At 47.2% G+C, this 18,310-nt stretch overlaps 1 protein-coding gene across 13 annotated transcripts in view; it reads left to right on the top strand.

Moving 5' to 3' along the window:
* LOC138165390 (microtubule-associated serine/threonine-protein kinase 2-like) overlaps positions 1-18,310 on the top strand; it is a 201,423-nt gene that overhangs the window by 146,297 nt on the left and 36,816 nt on the right. For 8 of the 13 annotated variants that reach the window (XM_069093679.1, XM_069093678.1, XM_069093676.1 and 5 more), the window contains 4 exons: positions 7,578-7,669; positions 15,650-15,728; positions 16,351-16,371; positions 17,932-18,010. In XM_069093679.1, the coding sequence (XP_068949780.1) occupies positions 7,578-7,669; positions 15,650-15,728; positions 16,351-16,371; positions 17,932-18,010 (271 nt within the window). The remainder of the gene's footprint in view (positions 1-7,577; positions 7,670-15,649; positions 15,729-16,350; positions 16,372-17,931; positions 18,011-18,310) is intronic. The other 5 variants (XM_069093688.1, XM_069093681.1, XM_069093682.1 and 2 more) reach the window with 1 other exon arrangement.

The raw sequence follows: 18,310 nt of genomic DNA, 5'->3' as shown, positions 1-18,310 counted from the left end.
GGGTACTCATTACCCAGGTCATAATCAGGATTCCAGGTCTTAATATCACTTCATGGCCCAGAGTCAGTTGTTCAGTCTCCACCAAAGCCCAATATGCAGCTAACAACTGCTTTTCAAAACGTGTATACTGGACTCCAGATGAAGGGAGTTTCCTGCACCAAAATCCCAAAGGTACATTTCGGCTTTGTTGTTTTTGCCATAAGCTCCAGTTTGCATAATCATCTTGTACAGTCACTTGCAATTCCACTGGACCATTTTGCATGGGCCACAAATCTAGGGCCAATTGTATGGCAGCCTTGGCTTCTTCAAAAGCTTTACTCTGCTCAAGACCCCAATCGAATTCATATTTCTTCTGTGTGACTCTATATAAAGGTTTTAAAATCTGTCCCAAATGTGGAATGTGGTGCCTCCAGTATCCAAACAATCCTAGGAACTTTTGGGCCTCCTTCTTATTGGTAGGGGTAGGAAAATCCTGAATCTTTTGTTGGGCTTGAGGAAGAATCTCCTGTAGCCCCTTGTTCCATTGTATACCCCAAAATTTCACATTTTGAGCTGGTCCTTGAACCTTTGCAGGGTTAATTTCCCACCCTTTACTTTTCATATGCTCAATTAGAAGGGTCAAACTCCTTTCCACTTCTTTCACATCTTTTCCCTGTATCATGATATCATCAATGTAGTGGGTAAGCTGTACACCAAGTAGCTTTAATTCGTCCGACTGTTCAGCCACAATCCTGTGACAAATAGTGGGGCTATGTATGTACCCTTGTGGCAAGCGGGTGAAAGTATATTGTCTACCCTGCCAAGTGAAAGCGAATTGGTCCCATTGTTTAGGGTCTATTGGGATGGTGAAGAAGGCATTTGCCCAGTCAATAACTGCATACCAAGTCCCATCATATTTCTGGATCCTTTCTATTAAGGTGATGGTATCTGGAACAGCAGCATACAAAGAAGGAGTCACCTTATTCAACTGTCTATAATCAACAGTCATTCTCCATGTCCCATCTGATTTTCTTACTGGCCAGACAGGATTATTCCATCTTGTGGTTGTAGGGACTAACACTCCTGCTTCAACATATTCCTTTATAGTAGTGGTAATTTCATGTTGCCCACCTGGCACACGATACTGTTTTAAAGTAATTACTTCAGAAGGTTCAGGTAAAGTGATTGGGTCCATTTTCAGTTTTCCCACTAAAACTGTATTAATTCCTATCTTCCTCACAGCAAATTGGTATCTCCCTTCAGGTAAATTCAGAGTCATGCCTCTCAATACATGTATTCCAATGATGTATTCAGGAATGGGTACAACAACCACAGTATATTCTTTCTTAGGTAACTGCCCAATTTTCATTGTTATTTTAACTTGTCTGGCTGATATTTCAGCGCCTCCTAGACCTGTGATGGTAATAGGAGTTCCATGTTTAAACTTATCAGGGTTTCCATAGATAAGTGTGGCCTCAGCCACTCAAGCAGTGCCCTAGTCACAGTAGTTGATCCATTCTTCCAATATATTGTTAAACCAATATGGGGTCTGCAATCTCTTCTGCATATTTCTTTTATCTGGGCAGGGGCTTGGCCTATCTCCTATTCCCCCTGAAGGTGGGGCAAACTTGGATACAAAGATTCAGATTCAGAAATACCTGCAGGGGTGGTTCCTGCTTCCCTGTTCATTCTAATGCTAAGTACCTTTTCTTGGTACAGCTTATGCAGCTCTTCAGTTGGAATACCATCTATTCTTCTAAAGTCCACCCCAGCTCTTAATAGAGCAGTAAACAGTTCCCTTCTTGTTGGTCTATTTTGTCTCTGAATCCTCTGGCTGTTTACTCTTCTCTCTCAAGGCAATTTGTCTTTTTCCCATTCCCCTAAATTGCTTAATTGTGAAATCTTATCCAGCACCTCTGAAAGAGGGTGCCCTATTTCTCCAATTAATAGAGTCAGAATTAGGTGCTTATATGCAGGAGGAGCCGTCTTCACTATGATATTTCTATGAGGAACTCCTAGTGGGGTATCATAATATGCATTTGCATCTCCAATCATGATAGCAGTTTTCATTACCTCCTCCTTTAGCTTTCTCATACAGTCTCTTAAGTGAGTACCAGGGTCTGTCTCCCCTAGGCCACATAGATTCAGTAGGATATTGCTTTTTGCATCCCTCTGCAGCTAAGGCTAGCAGATTAGTTCTGTTGCTGCCTCCTTGCATATGGTGATCCCTAAAAGCCTGGTGTACAAAAGGATTCTGACTGATACTTATGAATTTTAAACAGTCCTCATTGTCCAATGTTATTCCTCCAGCACCTTCATCAGTGATTCTTACTATCCAAGACACTAAAGACTCCCCCATTCTTTGGGTGAATCTACTCAATACATCAGTGATCTCCTGTTGAGTGAAATCCTCAATTATCTCCCTGGACTCTGTTTTGCCCTGGTGGTTCTCCTGTCTTCTTCTTCCTATGGGGAGAGCTTCTACATTAGAAGACTCCTCATCTAACCTTGCTCCATTCTCCTCACACACATTCTCCTGGAAGCTGTCAGGGCAACTCTGCCCAGCCTGTACAAAAGCTGCATGCACATTCGTTCTGCTAGTTTTTTGCTTCCTTTTAGCTACATGAACAGTAGCTTGCTCCTGGACCAATGAGTCCCTCCAGTTTGCTCTTCTGAGTGCTGTGACACAGAAGAATCCTCAGGCAAACCAGCTGACTCCCTAGCCATCCGAGCTCTTTCCTCCAGCAGCTTATCCCTACTTTTACACATAAGGTGATAACTTGCTTCAGCACCCAGCCTCTCCTGCACACTCCTGCCAGTTCTTTGCCTGGTTCTATGGGTATTGCTTTCAAACATCTTTCCAAATCTCCAGGTTCTCCCTCTTTTAGCCTTGGTTCCCAGTTTTCACAGGGCCCTGTGCTTTTAGCCCATTCTCTGGCTAGAGAGGAATAAGGCAAATCCTCCCATCCTGGAATAGCCTTTTCTCCCTCTAAAGCCCCACTGCTTCCAAATAGAGGCCTGACATTTTGTGATCCCATCCTGGTCGCCAAATGTATCAGCAATGCCATATTCACAATGCCTATGGAAATTACAGATATGCTGATATAATTATCCATCACAAAATACATCAGGCTTGCCATGTGGGGGAATAAGCTAGAAAATTTATTAAAATACCAAAAGACTGAGTCCCCAAACCAGAAAGTGAAAGCCATCAGAGTAGTTATAAAATTGGCACAGGTAGATAAAGTAGAAAGCACCCACATTCTCAAGCCTTTAAAACAGAACAGGCTACCTCAGGCAAAGGTCCTCCTCTCCCCACTCACAGCAACCACCCAGTGTCCAGGAAGTGTGCTCCCAGCAGCTCTGGCCCCTGGCAGTCCTCAGCAGGAGTCCTTAGCAGAAATTCTGGCTGACTCGAAAAGGGCTTCGCGCTGCCGCCGCCGCCGCTGCCTCTGATGCTGCTGCCGCCGTCGCTGCCACTGCTAGCCACTGCAGGAACTCTAGTTTGGCTTCCACTTCCTCTTGCTCCGTCTCTTCCTGCTACATCAGCAAGTCCAGTGGGGCATGGAAGATCTTTAAATCCCATAACCCTTACAGCCTCCCACTTGTTCTATTCTCTACTTTGACCCTGTCCCTTTTCAAAAGTGTGTGCTTCTAACTACCCTCCCCAGCCTGCCCTTCCTTCCATCATTCCCCCCTCTCATCCCCTTGCCCCCCACTCTCCTGTAGGTTGAGATACCCTATTTAGTGTGTATGTTATTCCCTCCCTAAGCCAAATTCAATGAGAATAAGGTTGACCCATTCCCTTTTGCCTTCCTGTTCTTCCCCTCCATTATAACAGTTTTCCCTTGCCTCTTCTATATGAAATAGTTTACCCCATTCTGTCTCTCCACATCTCCTCTCATTATATTCCTCTCTTACCTCTCAATTTCACCTTTTCAGTATCATCCCTTCATATTCATTTGATCCTGTGCCCTCTGTATACCTGTACACACACTCACATATGTATTCATATGCCCATATACCCTCCTATATAGACATACATATGTATGTACATATACTGTGTTTCCCCAATAATAAGACCTATCCCGAAAATAAGCCCTCCCCTTACTGTGTAAAATTCCTCTAAAATAAGCCCTCCCCCGAAAATAAGCCCTATTGAGATCCCCTGCGCTACACGCTACATTACGGTACCCTCTGTATGCACCCCCCCCTCCCCCCCGTGAAACGCACGCCGCGCTCCGAGCTGCATCCAATCAGAGCTGCAGCAGTGAGCGTGTCATCCTGTTCTTCCCCAGTGATTTGCTTATTGAATAAAGGTACATTTTTTGGTTCACATTTACCTGTTTATTAAAATTGCTGTCAATGTTCATTAAAATAAGCCCTCCCCTGAAAATAAGCCCTCTGGTGTTTTTCTGTCCAAAAAAATAATAAGACAGTGTCTTATTATCGGGGAAACACGGTATATATATACACACACACTTATATTCCCTTCAACTATCCTCATACTCAGAAAAGCTTCATAAGTTATAATTATCGTTTTGCCATGTAGGAATGTAAATAGTTCAACTTTGAGAAGTTCCTTATGATTTCTTTTCCCTGTTTACCTTCGATTGCTTCTTGTATCTGAATGTCAGATTTTCTATTCAACTCTGGTATTTTCATCAAGAATGCTTGAAAGTCCTCTATTTCATTGACTGACCATATTTTCCCCTGAAACATTATACTCAGTTTTGCTGGATAGGTGATTCTTGGTTTTAATCCCAGCTCCTTTGACCTCTGGAATATCATATTCCAAGCCCTTCGTTCCCTTAATGTAGAAACTTTTGGATCCCGTGTTATTCTGATTGTTTTCCCACAATATTTGAATTGTTTCTTCTTGGCTGCTTGTAATATTTTCTCCTTGATCTGGGAACTCTGGAACTTGTCTATAATATTCCTAGGAGTTTTCTTTTTGGGATCTTTTTCAAGAGATGATTGGTGAATTCTTTCAACCTCTATTTTGCCCTCTGATTCTAAAACATCAGGGCGGTTTTCCTTGAGAATTTCTTGAAGGGTGATTTCTAGGGTTGTTTTTTTTTTTTTTTTTTTATCATGGCTTTCAGGTAGTCCAATAATTTTTAAATCATCTCTCCTGGATCTATTTTCCAGGTCAGTGGTTTTTCTAATGAGATATTTCATGTTGCCTTTTATTTTGTCATTTGTTTGGATCTGTTTAATAGTGTCTTGATTTCTCATAAAGTCACTAGCTTCCATTTGTTCCAATCTAATTCTCAAGGAATGCTTCTTTTCAGTGAGCTTTTGCGATTCTTTTTCCATCTGGCAAATTTGGCTTTTTAAGGCATTCTTCTCCTCATTGGCTTTTTGTGCCTCTTTTGCCATTTGAGTTAGTTTGTTTTTAAGGTGTTATTTTTTTCAGTCAGGTTGTTGACTCTCTTTTCATGATTTTCTTTCATCATTCTCATTTCTCTTACCAATTTTTCCTCCACTTCTCTTATTTGGTTTTCAGAATCCTTCTTAAGCTCCTCTATGGCCTGTAACCAGTTCATATTTTTCTTGGAAACTTTTGGTGCAGGAGTTCTGACTTTGTTGTCTTCCTTCTGTTCCATGCTTTGGTCCTTTTTGTCCCCAGAAAAGGAATCCAAAGTTGGCTTCCTGTTCTTGCTTTGCTTTCTTTGCTTGCTCATGTCGCCATTCAATTACTTGACTTTTGAGCTCTTTGCCACAGTAGAACTCTGCTTCCAGAGAGGAGAGCTTTGTCCCAGATTGCTGGGGTTTTCGCAGCTGTTGGAGCTATTAGTTGGGTGCCTCTCTGAAGCCTCCACACACTCTGGTTCACTGGTCACACACCCCAGGACCTCCACCCTACACAGCGATCCAGCAGGTTAAAGCAAGAGTGATTACCCCTCAGAGTGGTTGCTTGGTCCCCCTATCATCTGCAGTCTGGGAGCTCTGAAGCATCCACTTGCCGGCAGCTGCATGGGCACAGTGCCTCAACCACTTCTCCCTCTGAGGCAGGGGCAAGACCGCACTCTCTGTCTCCCCAAGTTCCAAGATAATTCTACATTACCTTTAGTTTTCCTTTGGCATTTGTGGGTTGATAATTCTGGAAACCACCACAGCTGCTGGTGATCTACTCTCCCAAAGTCCCTTCAGCTGTGGGTAGTTGGGCCGCCCTGAGGCTAAAACTGTGGGCTCACTTGGGGCTGGGCTGTGTTCCCAGACCGCTGTGATGAACCCTTCCTGTCCCCCTGCCGGGCTGCCTTCAATGGGAGATTTGTTTCTCTCTGTCATTTTGTGGGTTCTGTAACTCTAAAGTTTGTTTAGAGTCATATTTTATAGATATTTGAGGTAGTTATGGGGGGAGTGCACGGAGTTTTCCTGCTTCTATGCTGCCATCTTGGCTCTGCCCCCCACTTCCGCCCTATTGTGGGGGGAAAAACACTTTTTTCTTTTTGGAGGGGAGAAGGCAGAACAATTGGGGTTAAATGACTTGCCCAAGGTCATACGGCTAATTAGTGTTAAGTATCTGAGGTCACATTTGAACTCAGGTCTTCCTGACTCCCGGGCTGATGCTCTATTCACTGCGCCACCTAGCCACCCCCCACAAAAAGCACTCTTATAATAAATATACATAGTCCAGCATAAATTCCCATGCTGACCATGTATTCTGCACATTTGTCCCTCATCTTTCTATCTTGAGGTGGGTGGGTGGCTGGCTTCCTCATGGGTCTTATGGAATCGGGGTTGGTCATTGTACTGATTGGAGGGGTTTTGTTTGTTTGTTTTTTTGCTTTTTTGGAGGGGGGAGGGCAGGGAAATTGGGATTAAGTGACTTGCCTAAGGTCACAGGGCTAGTAAGTGTTAAGTGTCTGAGGCTGGATTTGAACTCAGGTCCTCCTGACTCCAGGGCTGGGGCTCTATTCAATGCAGCACTGAGCTGCCCCCCTGATTGGATTTGTTAAGTCTTTCCAAGGTTGTTTTTACAGTGTTGGTTTTGTAGAAATTCTCCTTATACTCCCTTTCTCTATGTTCATCTATCCCAAGTTTCTATGAAGCCTTCTCTTCCATCATTATCCATATCCATAATTTGTTTAACCCTTCCACAGTTGATAGGCCCTCCCTAATTGCCAATTGGGGCTCCCACAGACAGAACTTTCATAACTATGTTTGTGTATCTATGACTTTCACTCTTTCTTTGCTCTCTTTGCAGAGTAGGCTTGAGAGGGCGGTGCTGGCTCAGTGACTTGTGCTCTGGTTGGTAACTGGTGCCCTCTGCTGGCAGGGAAATGGCATGTGGCCATATGGTTTCTGGGCTCTCTTGGGGTATCCATGGTGGCGATTGCAGGCATCAGTTTAACTTCCCTAGGGCAAGGCGATCTTCAGAGCTGACATGTGTTTCCTTTCCCCATTTTTGAACTTCAGAAGCTCTCTTGGTTTGACCCAGTTGGATGGCATATATTTGAATGTCACTTTGTCCTATTGGTGTCTGTGTTTGAATGCAGCAGTGTGGGGAAGAAAATACCAGACCTGGGACCAGAGTGCTTGGGGGCATCAGTGTCTGACCAGCCCTCCTCACATTGTTCTTTTCATTGCAGTTGTAGGACAAGCAACCGGAAGAGCCTGATAGTTCCATCCAGCACGTCCCCCACCCTGCCCCGGCCCCACTCACCACTGCATGGCCACCCAGGTAAGCCACTTTGCAGGAGAAGGGGACCAGGGGGGTCCTCAAAGGCTAGGAAAAAGGCCCTGGTTAACAGAGGCTGAGCAGAGGCTCCCAAGCCTAAAGTTACTGAGGGGTAACCTTGTAGCTGGGCTCCCCCAGACAGAGGGCACTATGAACATGCATAGGAAAGAAAAAGAGGAAATGTCCTCCTCATCCTAGCTCCAAATTGGGGTCCCCTCTGTAACAAGCAGAGACTCACCGCTGCAGTGCCCATGATGGTCTGCCCTGGCAGCCCCTACCTCTGTGCCAAGAGGACAGAAGGTTTTTTAAAGAAAATATTCTGTGTTTGGCTACCATGCTGCCCTAGGCCGCCCAAGTTCACACGTCTATCAGTTTCCTCTTAGTATGAGTCCATTTCATTCACCTGGGAAAGTTTGTAAAGCTGCTCCCCTGCTGATGATTCTAGTCAGGGGCTCTGAGTAGAGTCTCAGGCTACTGAAACTCTTGCCTTCATGTGGGGCTGGCAGCTTGGGAGGGAGGCCTTAAAGAATAGAGAGGCTCCTAAGTGGAGAATCTCTCAAATTGGGGTGACCAGGAGGTCTGGAGATCCTGGAGCTCATGCCTGAGAGTTGCGACTGGAAGGGAACTGAGGACATGTGAGCAGGAGGAGGGAACCTCAGGAGAGGTGTGACCTTTGTCCTCAGATACTCAAAGGGCTTCAGACCCAGTTGAGATTGGGTGCCCTGTGTGCCCCCCCAAGGCTGTTCTACTCAGAGAGAGAGTTTGCAACTGAAATTTCAAACATTTAGTAAGTATCTGCTGTGTGTAAGATCCTGTGCTGAGCACCAGAGAAAGAATGGAAGCTTACCGTTCATTGGGAGTTGCCATGTAATGCAGAAATAAGTCTGATACTTGGTAGAATGTGAAAGGACCATAGGAGAGGCATGCTGAATTTAGTTCTGGGGTGCTCAGATGTGCCAGATGCAGTGCTGATACTTGGCTGCGTGGGAGAGTCTGTGAATTGGGGCTCTGAGCTATTAGAGGAAGCCCTTGAGAGTTGTTTTGCATTGTTTTTAATATATTTATTTCATAGTTGCAATTGAAATTTGTTTTAGCATTCATTTTAAAAATTTTGAATTCCAAATTCTCTCCTTTCTCACCCCTTGAGAAGGCAAGCATTTGATATGGGTTATACATATGAAGTCATGCAAAACAGATTTCCATATTAGCCATCTTGTAAAAGAAAACACACCCACAAAAAAGCCCTAAGAAAAATAGAGAGTGAAAAAGGCATGGAGAGGATGTGGGCAAATTGGAACACTAATGCATTACTGGTGGAGTTGTGAACTGATCCAGCCTTTCTGGAGAGCAATCTGGAATTATGCCCAAAGGGCTATAAATAATTTCATGTTCTTTGACCCAGCAATACCACTCCTAGGGTTATATCCCAAAGAGATCATAGAAGTGGGAGGAAGACTCATATGTACAAAAATGTTTATAGCAGCTCTTTTTGTGGTGGCAAAGAATTGGAAATTAAGGGGGTGCCCATCAATTGGGGAATGGCTGAACAAGTTGTCGTATATGCATGTTATGGAATACTATTGTGCTATAAGAAACGAGGAGCAGATGGACTTCATATTTACCTGGAGAGGCTTATACGAACTAATGCTGAGTGAGAAGAGTAGAACCAGGAGAATTTGTACACAATTACAGACACAACGTATGTGTGATGACTAACTTTGATAGACTGGACTCTTCTCAGCAATGCAGTAATATGAGTCAACCCCAAGAGACTCATGATGGAGAGAAATATATGCATCCAGAGAAAGAACTAGAAAGAACTGAGTTTATATCCAGATGGAAGCAAAATACCTGATCTTTTTCCTTTTCTTGTTTGGTTTCATGTCCTCCTTACCAGTTTTCATTCCATCTGATACAATCCGTCTTTATAACTTGACTAATGTATAATGTGAAAGTATTTATAGATCCTATACTTGACTATATGCTGCCATGGTGGGGGGGAGGGGAGGGAAGGGGACAAAATGTGAAACTCAAGGAATTGTGGGATTGAATCCTGTAAACTAAAAGTAAACAAACAAATTTAAAAAAAAACAAAGCAAAATACCATTAAAAAAAAAAAGAAGAAAAAGGCATGCTTCAGTCTGCCCTCAGAGTTCATCAGTTCTCTTTCTGAAGCTGGATAGCAATTTTCATCACGGATCCTTTAGAGTTGTCTTCTGCCTTTGTCTCAATCATTATAGCTAAGTCATTCACAGTTGATTATTATAATGTTGATGTTACTGTGTACAGTGTTCTCCTGGTTCTGCTTACTTCCTTTTGCATCAGTTCACATGAGACTAACCAAGTTTTTCTGAAACCATCCTGCTTATTATTTTTTATAGCATAGTAGTATCTCATCATAATCATATACCACAACTTGTTCATCCAATCCCCAACTGATGGGTATGCCTTCAGTTTCCAATTCTTTGCCACCACAAAAAGAGCTGCTATAAATATTTTCTACAAACAGGTGCTTTTCCCTTTTTTTTTTTTAATCTCTTTGGGATATAGACCTAGTAGTAGTATTGATGGGTCAAAGGGTATGCCCAGTTTTATAGCCCTTTGGCTATAGTTCAAAATTGTTCTCCAAAATTGTTGGACTAGCTCACGACTCTGCCAGCAGTGCATGAGTGTCCCAGTTTTTCCACATCCCCTCCAGCATTTGTCATTTTCTTTTCTGTCATGCTAATCAGTCTGACAGGTAAAGTAGTGGCACCTCAAAATTGTTTTATTTTGCATTTTTCTGATCAGTAGTGATTTAGCACATTTCTTCATACGACTACAGATAGTTTCGATTGCTTCTGAAACCTTCCTGTTGATATCCTTTAACTACTTGTCAACTAGGAAATAGCTCCTAATTTTATAAATTTGGGTCAGTTCCCTATATATTTGAGAGATGAAGCCTTTATTAGAGAAACTTGCTCTAAATGTTTACCCCAGTTTAATCTCTCCTTTGATTTTCAGAATTTCCATTTTGCTGTTTAATTGTTCTTTCTCTAGGTTTTTTTTTTCGTTGCCTGCTCAATTCATTAATCTGCTTTTTTCTCTATTATTGATATACACATTTAGAGATAAAAGTTTTCCTTTAAGTGCTGCTTTGGCTGTATCCATAAATTGATGTCTCATTGTTGTCAGATTTTCTATTCCACTCTGGTCTTTTCCTCAGGGATTCTTGAAAGCCGTCTATTTCATTAAATACCCTTTTTCCCCCTTGAAGGATTTTCGTCAGTTTTACTGGGGTAGGTTATTCCTGATTGTAATCCTAGCTCTTTTGCTTTCTGGAATATCCTGTTCCAAATCTTCTGCTTCTTTAATGTGGCAGCTGCTAAATCTTGTGTTATCCTGATGGTGGCTCCGTGATATTTGAATTTCTGACTTCTTGAAGTATTTTCTCTCTAACATGGGAGCTCTGGAGTTTAGCTATAATATTCCTGGGACTTTTCATCTTGGGATCTCTTTCAGGAGGTGATCAGCAGATTCTGTTTCTATTTTGCCCTCTGGTTCCAGGATATCAGGACAGTTTTCCTTGATAATTTCTTGAAATATGATGTCTAGGCTCTTTTTTTTAATCATGGCTTTCTAGTAGTCCAATAACTCTTAAGTTACATCTCCTCAGTCTGTTTTCCAGGTCAATTGTTTTTTTTCCAGTGAGATTTTTTCATTGTTTTGCTTTGTTTTGTTGTTTCTTGATGTCTATAGAATGACTAGCTTCCACTTTCCCTATTCCGTTATTTAAGGACTTAATTTTCTTCATTGAGCTTTTGTACCTCTTTTTCCATTTGCCCAATACTGCTTTTTAGGGAGTTATTTTCATCAATGAATTTTTGGACTTCTTTTTACATGTGACCAATTCTATTTTTAAAGTTGTTATTCAGTATTTTTTGTACCTCTTTTACCAAGCTATTAGTTGTATTTTTTTTTGAGGCAGTCATGTTAAGCGACTTGTCCAGGGTCACACAGCTAGTGTCTAAGGCCAGATTTGAACTCAGATCCTCATGGCTCCAGGGCTGATACTCTATCCACCTAGCTGCCCCTGTTAATTGTCTTTTTATAATTCTCTTCCCTTGCTCTCTTTTCTTTACCCAGTTTTTCCTCTACCACTCTTACTTGATTCTGGAAATCATTGTTTAACTCTTCAAGGAATTCTTGTTGGACTTATATTCAATTCATATTGCTTTCTTTGAGGCTTTGCTTGCAGCTGTTTTGACATTGTTGTCTTCTAAGTTTGTGTCTTGATCGTCCCTGTTACCTTTCTAGCTTTTCATGGGAAGGCTCTCTTTTTCTTGTTTGCTCATTTTTCTAGCCTATTTCTTGACTTGGAACCCGTTCTTGGTGGTGGGGGGAAGGGAACTATCCCATGCTTCAGGCCTTTTTTGCTCTGCTGTTTGCAAAGCTAGTTCTGGAGATTTGGAAGTTTTCAGTGCTTCTCAGGTGCTGTCACAGCTCACTGGGACTGTAGTCTGGTCTTTCTGTAGGAAAGGCCCATGTTCTCTTGTGACTGGAATTGTTCCTCTCTGCCCATGAACTGTAACCTGGAGCTGAGTTGTCTCTAGTCTCTAGTCCTTTTAAAGTTGTTTGGAGGGAGGGCTGGGCTGAATGCTCCCTCTACTTTGTCATCTTGGCTCTGCCCTGAGGATTTGTCCCTTGAAAGTTTTTGAAGAGGGGAGTGACATAGATGATTGGGTCAGCTTGTGAACACTTCGGTTATGAGGGGAGACTGGTGTCAGAGATGGTAGTCAGGTCTCTGGGAGAGTGGATGTGGCCCTGGATTATTAGGGGGGCAGCCCTGTGAATAGGGAGCAAGGGGAGGATAGAAGAGAGATTGGTGGAACCTTAGGATCTTACCATGTAAGAGATTTGGGGTGAGCTGATGGGTGGGTCCCAGGTTTAGACCTGGGGGGTGGAGCTGTACAGGGAAGATGAGCTGAAGATGTGGCTGGGCTGTGGGGGTGGGAAGGGAAGGTGTATTTCCTCCCTTTGTCCTGAGGGCCACTTCTCTGGGAGGGCATGGGGAGAGTCTCAGTACCCTACGACATTTGGATCCCCCTCCCGCCCCAACTTTGCTTGGCCTTTTCTCTCTGATTTGGAGGGAACAGTCTGATTTTCTGGGCTGGAGTTGGACCTTGTTCCCTGAAAGCTTTTGGGTGTGGCCTAGCTGAGCAGACTAGGGGCCTAGCGATATCTGGCACTGTGTCCAGAGGTGACCATGGACTCCAGGGATAGCTATTCATTCCAGAAGTGGGGCCAGCATGTCCCAGGTACCTACATGGCTTTTCCTGGGTATGTCTGGCTGAGGCTTTTCCCACCCCTGCACTCCCCACCACATCCATGCTGAGGACACTAAGGGGAGATTTGCATCAGTGCTTAAGCCTTGGGGAGGGGAGTGCTTCAAGTAATCCCCTGGGGAGGGGTTGCAACCTCTGGCCATGGGTGAGCCATCTAAGGAACTGCTCTGAGCTGGGTCTGTATCCAGAGCACCTGGGCCAGCCCAGAATGCTGAAAGGACTGGGCTGTTGCCTGAAGGAGGTGGGGGCTGTAGGGCTTGATCCCAGGGCCTTTGCTTTTAGAGTCAGGGCTCCTTTCCACTACTTGGGGGTCAGGCTTGTCCGGCAGACTAGACAGGTTAAGGCCCAGTGCAGGAAATCTTTTGCTTCCAGAAAGAGCTGGCCAGAAGGTGGCAGCTATGGAGGGGCTTGTGAGGGCCTCCCCCTCTTCCCACTCCCCCCCCTCAGGGTCCTGAGGTCATGGCAACCTAGGAGGCAGTCCTAGGAAATTTGTATGTAGTTAGCTCAGTGCTGGGTGTGATAGAGACTGAGAGGTCCTCCCTCCCCTCAGGGAGCTTCTGTTCTGGGTCAGAGAGGCACTAAAGGGATTCCTGGGGTTGGGGCCTAGGAGGTGGCTTGTGTAGCAGAGCAGAGGGGAAGAAAGGGAGAGCCTTGCAGGCAAAGGTGGGGAAAGTGGAAATGGGGTGGTAGTACTCAGCAGAGCAGACTGGCTTGAAGTAGGCAAGAAAGGGGGTCCCTGCAGGGGCCCCACCCCGCCTTCCCTGTCATTGTCTTCAGCTTATCCTGTCTGTATCTCCTTTGGCCATACTTGTCTGATTGGGAGCTGTAAAGTGAAAGGATCCGACAGATCAGATGACAGATCAGGGCTTCCTTCCGCTGACCCTTAGCTTCCCCAGTGCAAGCCCCAGGGCTTGGGCTCCCACTAGCCTTTCTTGGCATCCCTGTGTGCCCTGTTGTCTAGATGCCAAGGGGCATGGTTCATGGCTGTCCCTGAACTTTGCCCTTCTGGAGGGTAGGCAGGGACTTATACAAGTTCCCACCCTGCTTATGAGATGATAATTGTGCTCTGCTGCCAAGGCCCACCCTCTGTCACCCTCCCAGGAAGTTTGGCAGGCTGTGTGGTGAGCGGGAGGGTCAAGGTTCGAGATGGTGTCCCCAGAGAGCACCTGGTGAAGGAACGGAGTGTGGAGCTTGGCGAGGAGAATGACTAGGACAGGTGACAGAGGAGCTGTTCAGACGCTGGAAAGCTGTCACGCCAAACAGAGATCTGCTTTGTTGGCCCCAGAGGGACTTGCTGGTGGGAGAAGCGAATTTGCGCTCAGTCCCAAGGGGGACATCCTCACCTTGCGCCCTGTTCCAGAGTGGAATATTCTAGAGGCTTACTGGCCACTTGTGAAGACTTGCCCAGGGGGTTTTGTGCCCAGGTGCAGCCAGCTGAGCTGATGCTGACTAGGCTGGAAGTCTGATTGGGAGAGAGATGAAGCACTCTGTGTAGCTGGGAGAGCCTTTGGGTTTATTTTATCTGTGTGGTGGCTTCCCTAAGCCAAGCCCACACTTGACAGGCAGCAGGCCCTGACTTAGGGACTCACTCTGGGCCAGCCCCTTCCTGTTACCTTCACAGGGCTTCAGATCCCTTTTTAGGGGCTGGGCCTGACCACAAAGTCAGGACAGCCCCTGGCTGGGGGTTGTTCACTCCCTCTCAGCCACACTCCCTCAGGAGGGCCTCCTGGGCTCTCCACACTTGCCTCTGCCGCCTGTATCTTCTTGTTTGGCCTGCTGTCTTGGCCTCTCATTCCCACCAGACCCCAGTAACCTTCCCAGGCTTAGCTCTGATAACATCCTTCGTCTGCGTTTGGGCCTCAGGGGTTGCCCGAGGCTTAGGGCCCATAATATGAAGTCTCATCATGGCATTCAAGACCCTCCTCAGCCTGGCTCCAGCTTCTCTATCCAGACTGGACTTGGGCTGTTTCCCTTCACGTTTTCCATATTCAGGCCAAACTGGGTTCTTTTCTTTACCTTGTCTGTAGCCCTAGGCACCTAGATGGTCCAGTGGGGGACTTGAGTTCAAATCCAGCCTCCAATACTGTCTGTGTGACTCTGGGCAAGTCACTTCACAAACATCTGCCTGTTTCCTTATGTGTAAAGTGGGGAGGACAGCTCCTCCCTCCCAGGGTTATGAGGATCAAGTGAGATCCTGTTTGCAAAGCATATACAAGGTGCTTAATAAATGTGTGTTCCCTTTACCTTCCTGAGCCTGGAGTGAGTTCTGCTGCAGCTCGGCTTGCTGAATCCCCTCCTGTCCTTCAGGTTCAGGAGACAGCCCCCCCCCAGCCCCAAGTCTAACCATGCACCCTAGAGTCTGGTGATGCCCCTTCCTTCTTCCTCCCTTGTGGGAACCAGAGCTTTCTTTGGCTGCCTTTGTGCCTGTGGGTGGGCAAAGCTGGGGGGCAGGCCCATTCCAGAGCAGGCTGAGCCAGCTGTCCCAGAGGCTTTTATGCAGGTGGGGTGAGCCCTAAGGACTGTGCGGGCTTGTCCTGGAGAGTGGCAGGTGGTGTTCTTGCTACTGCCTGGGGAGGGCCAGGCCTGCTGGGATATGGCCTCTGCTGCTGTAGTCACCTTCAGCCCCAGAGCTGAGCACCCTTTTCTCTCCTCCCTACAGGTGGCAGTCCTCTGGACAGTCCCCGGAATTTCTCTCCCAATGCTCCAGCCCCACACTTTTCCTTCGTTCCTGCCCGCAGGTAAGCTGGCACAGGTTGGCGGGCAGATGTTCTTGGGCCAGGCTCTGTTTGTTCCCTGCCCTGAGAGGGCTCCACTCGGGGGACACCTTCCTCCTCTCCCTCAGACCAGGGCAAACCTGGGTGGCCCTATTTCAACCCAGGGATCTGCATGTCCTGAGCTCCGTGGGGCCCTTCCTTTCAGGCTCATTGCAACAGCTCTGCTTGCTGGCCCCCTCCCTAGGCTGCCCCAGAGTAGGACCTTGCATGTCCATTGGTCCCATGTTGCCTTGGGACCTGTTCTGTCCTCTTAACCAGGCTCTGCGCCTCACTGCATTCCATCAGACCCTTTCTCCTGACTACTTAAATCCTTGAGTGGATGGGACCAAGGCTGTCAGCTGCTCTGGCCTTTCGCTCTCTAGCCTTTGCAGTGGAGAATTGCCTCCAGGTCCTCCTAGGGCATTGGGCCCTGTCCTAAGATGGGCAGGCCCTGGGAACCAGGCCTTTTGTTCTCTTGGCCAGATGTGGTACCTCAAATCCAGGGCAGGAGGTGACTCTTTGGGGTGGGGATGTGGCCTCCCCTGGCTGTGTGCAGACCTCTGGTTTGTCTTGGTTCTCATTCCTCTGTCCAATCTCTCCCCTGCAGCCATGGACACAGAGCAGACAGGTAACCTGGGGGCATCTGGGGACAAGTGAATTGGCCTGGTCAGTTGAGTTTCTGCAGCGGGGAGTAGGTTGGGGGAGGTGAGACATAGCCGTCTGACAGTTGGGTCCTCGGTTCTCACCTCCCAAGGAGGCTCTCTGCCAGGAGCTGGTACCCTGGGGTTCAAATCTCTACTGTGCTATTTGTGACAGAGGCACCTCTAGTGAAGCTCTTGTCCTCTTTGGACTTTTCTTCCCTCACCTGTAAAATGGGGGCATTGGACCCATTAAGATCCTGGTCAGCTCTAGGGAGAAGTTCAGGGGTTGTTGGAAAGGCCAGCAGTCAAAGGCACTACGCCCTGCCAGGCCCCAGGATTGGGATGTCTCTTCTGCCCCCTGGCCATGCCCAGAGCCAGTCTCCACCTTGGGGACCCATCTGCCATGACCCTCTATGCCCACCTTCTTAGGTCAGTTTCCTAAAGGTGGACTGGCCCAAAGTGGGCTTGGAGATCTTCTCCCTGTCCTTTGTAGGGATCCTGTGGAGCATGTTGGTTCTTGTCTGTCCTTGGGCTGTTGTGGCAGGGCAGGGCAGCAGCTTGGATGGCAGGTGGGGGCTGGGGGCAGACTCATCTTCATCTGCCCGATGCCCAGGCCTTGCCATCTGCCCTGGCCTGAGGACCACTCAGCCCATCCTCAGACCTTGGGCTTGGTCCTTCCTATGTAAACACTAAGGATGCTGCTTTCAGGAGGCCCTTCCCAGTGTGATTAGCAGCCACATTATTTCTCGCTTCTTTGAGCAGCAGTGGCCGTTGTGTCCTGGTACTTAGGACGGGCAGTGCTGAACCATACCCGTAGGGCCAGAGCTACACAAGGCATCTGGAAGGAGGGAGCAGGGCCAGCAAGTGATAGGAATGATAGCAAGATCTTCCTCTGCCTAGGACTCATTCTGCTCCATTCAGGCCCCCAGGTGGCCCACACATGGGACTTTGGGCATGAAGGGACACCATGGGGAGCCTCAAGGGTTGGTCCTTTCTGTGTTTGCTGAAATGAGGACTGTCCCCCTCCTTTTGAGGTGTGGGGAAGAGAAGGGGGTACATAAATGTCCTGAAGCACAGGCTCTACCCTGCTGAGTCATGCTCAGGGGACCTTCGGTCCTCTCTGGGCCTCAGCATCCTCTTCTCAAGCTCTGACTCCCGTGGTCTTCCTGGTTGCCCTTGCTCTGGTCCTGTTCTTCCTGTTGGCTTCTCACTGTTAGGTGCAGACTCCCCACCCTGGATTGGGAAGGGCAGATGACACTTGTCGCCACAGAGGGGTAGCAGACAGGGGTGCCATGCAGGGATCAGGGCCTTCCCAGGAGCCGCCTGTGTTGAGCATGACACAGCGGGAGGTGCTGGTGCAGTTGGGGCTGATTCAGCTGTTTAGATGCTAGTGTTTGAGTGTTTGGGGCCAAGTCTGCCCAGACCCTGGTCCCCAGACTGAGCTGTGGGATGCCTCTTGGGCAGAAGCTCACAGAGCAGGGGTGTGACGGGGGGACCCTGGGAGCCTGCTAAGTGGTGTCTCACAGAAGTGTCTGTCTCTGTCGCAGGACGGATGGACGACGCTGGTCCTTGGCCTCTCTTCCTTCCTCTGGTTATGGAACCAACACTCCTAGCTCTACTGTCTCTGTAAGTCCCTGGGCCCAGCTTGCCCGTGCTGCCTTTTCAGCTGTGACTCCCCTCCCTCTCTCTCCTCTCCTTGTTCTTGTCAGCAGATGCCAGGGCCACTCGGGATGAGACAAGGTTGGGCTTCTGTGAATGTGAAGTGGGTCCCTCCCTCAAGGCCATGCAAGGACTTTGGGCCAAGAGGCAGCTTCCCGGGGGGTGGGAGGAGTGGGGAGGGAGCCAAGGCAGGGTGGCAGGCCTCAGGACGGCCTGAGCCTGGGCAGGGAGGAGCATGGGGGAATCCTGGAAAGTGTGTGGGAGCCA

The sequence above is a fragment of the Petaurus breviceps genome, unplaced genomic scaffold, assembly GCF_028583685.1.
Source record: "Petaurus breviceps papuanus isolate PSGF00001 unplaced genomic scaffold, PetGlider_PUasm1.0 208, whole genome shotgun sequence".
Lineage (NCBI taxonomy): Eukaryota > Metazoa > Chordata > Mammalia > Diprotodontia > Petauridae > Petaurus > Petaurus breviceps.
This window is presented reverse-complemented; position numbering and strand designations above follow the sequence as displayed.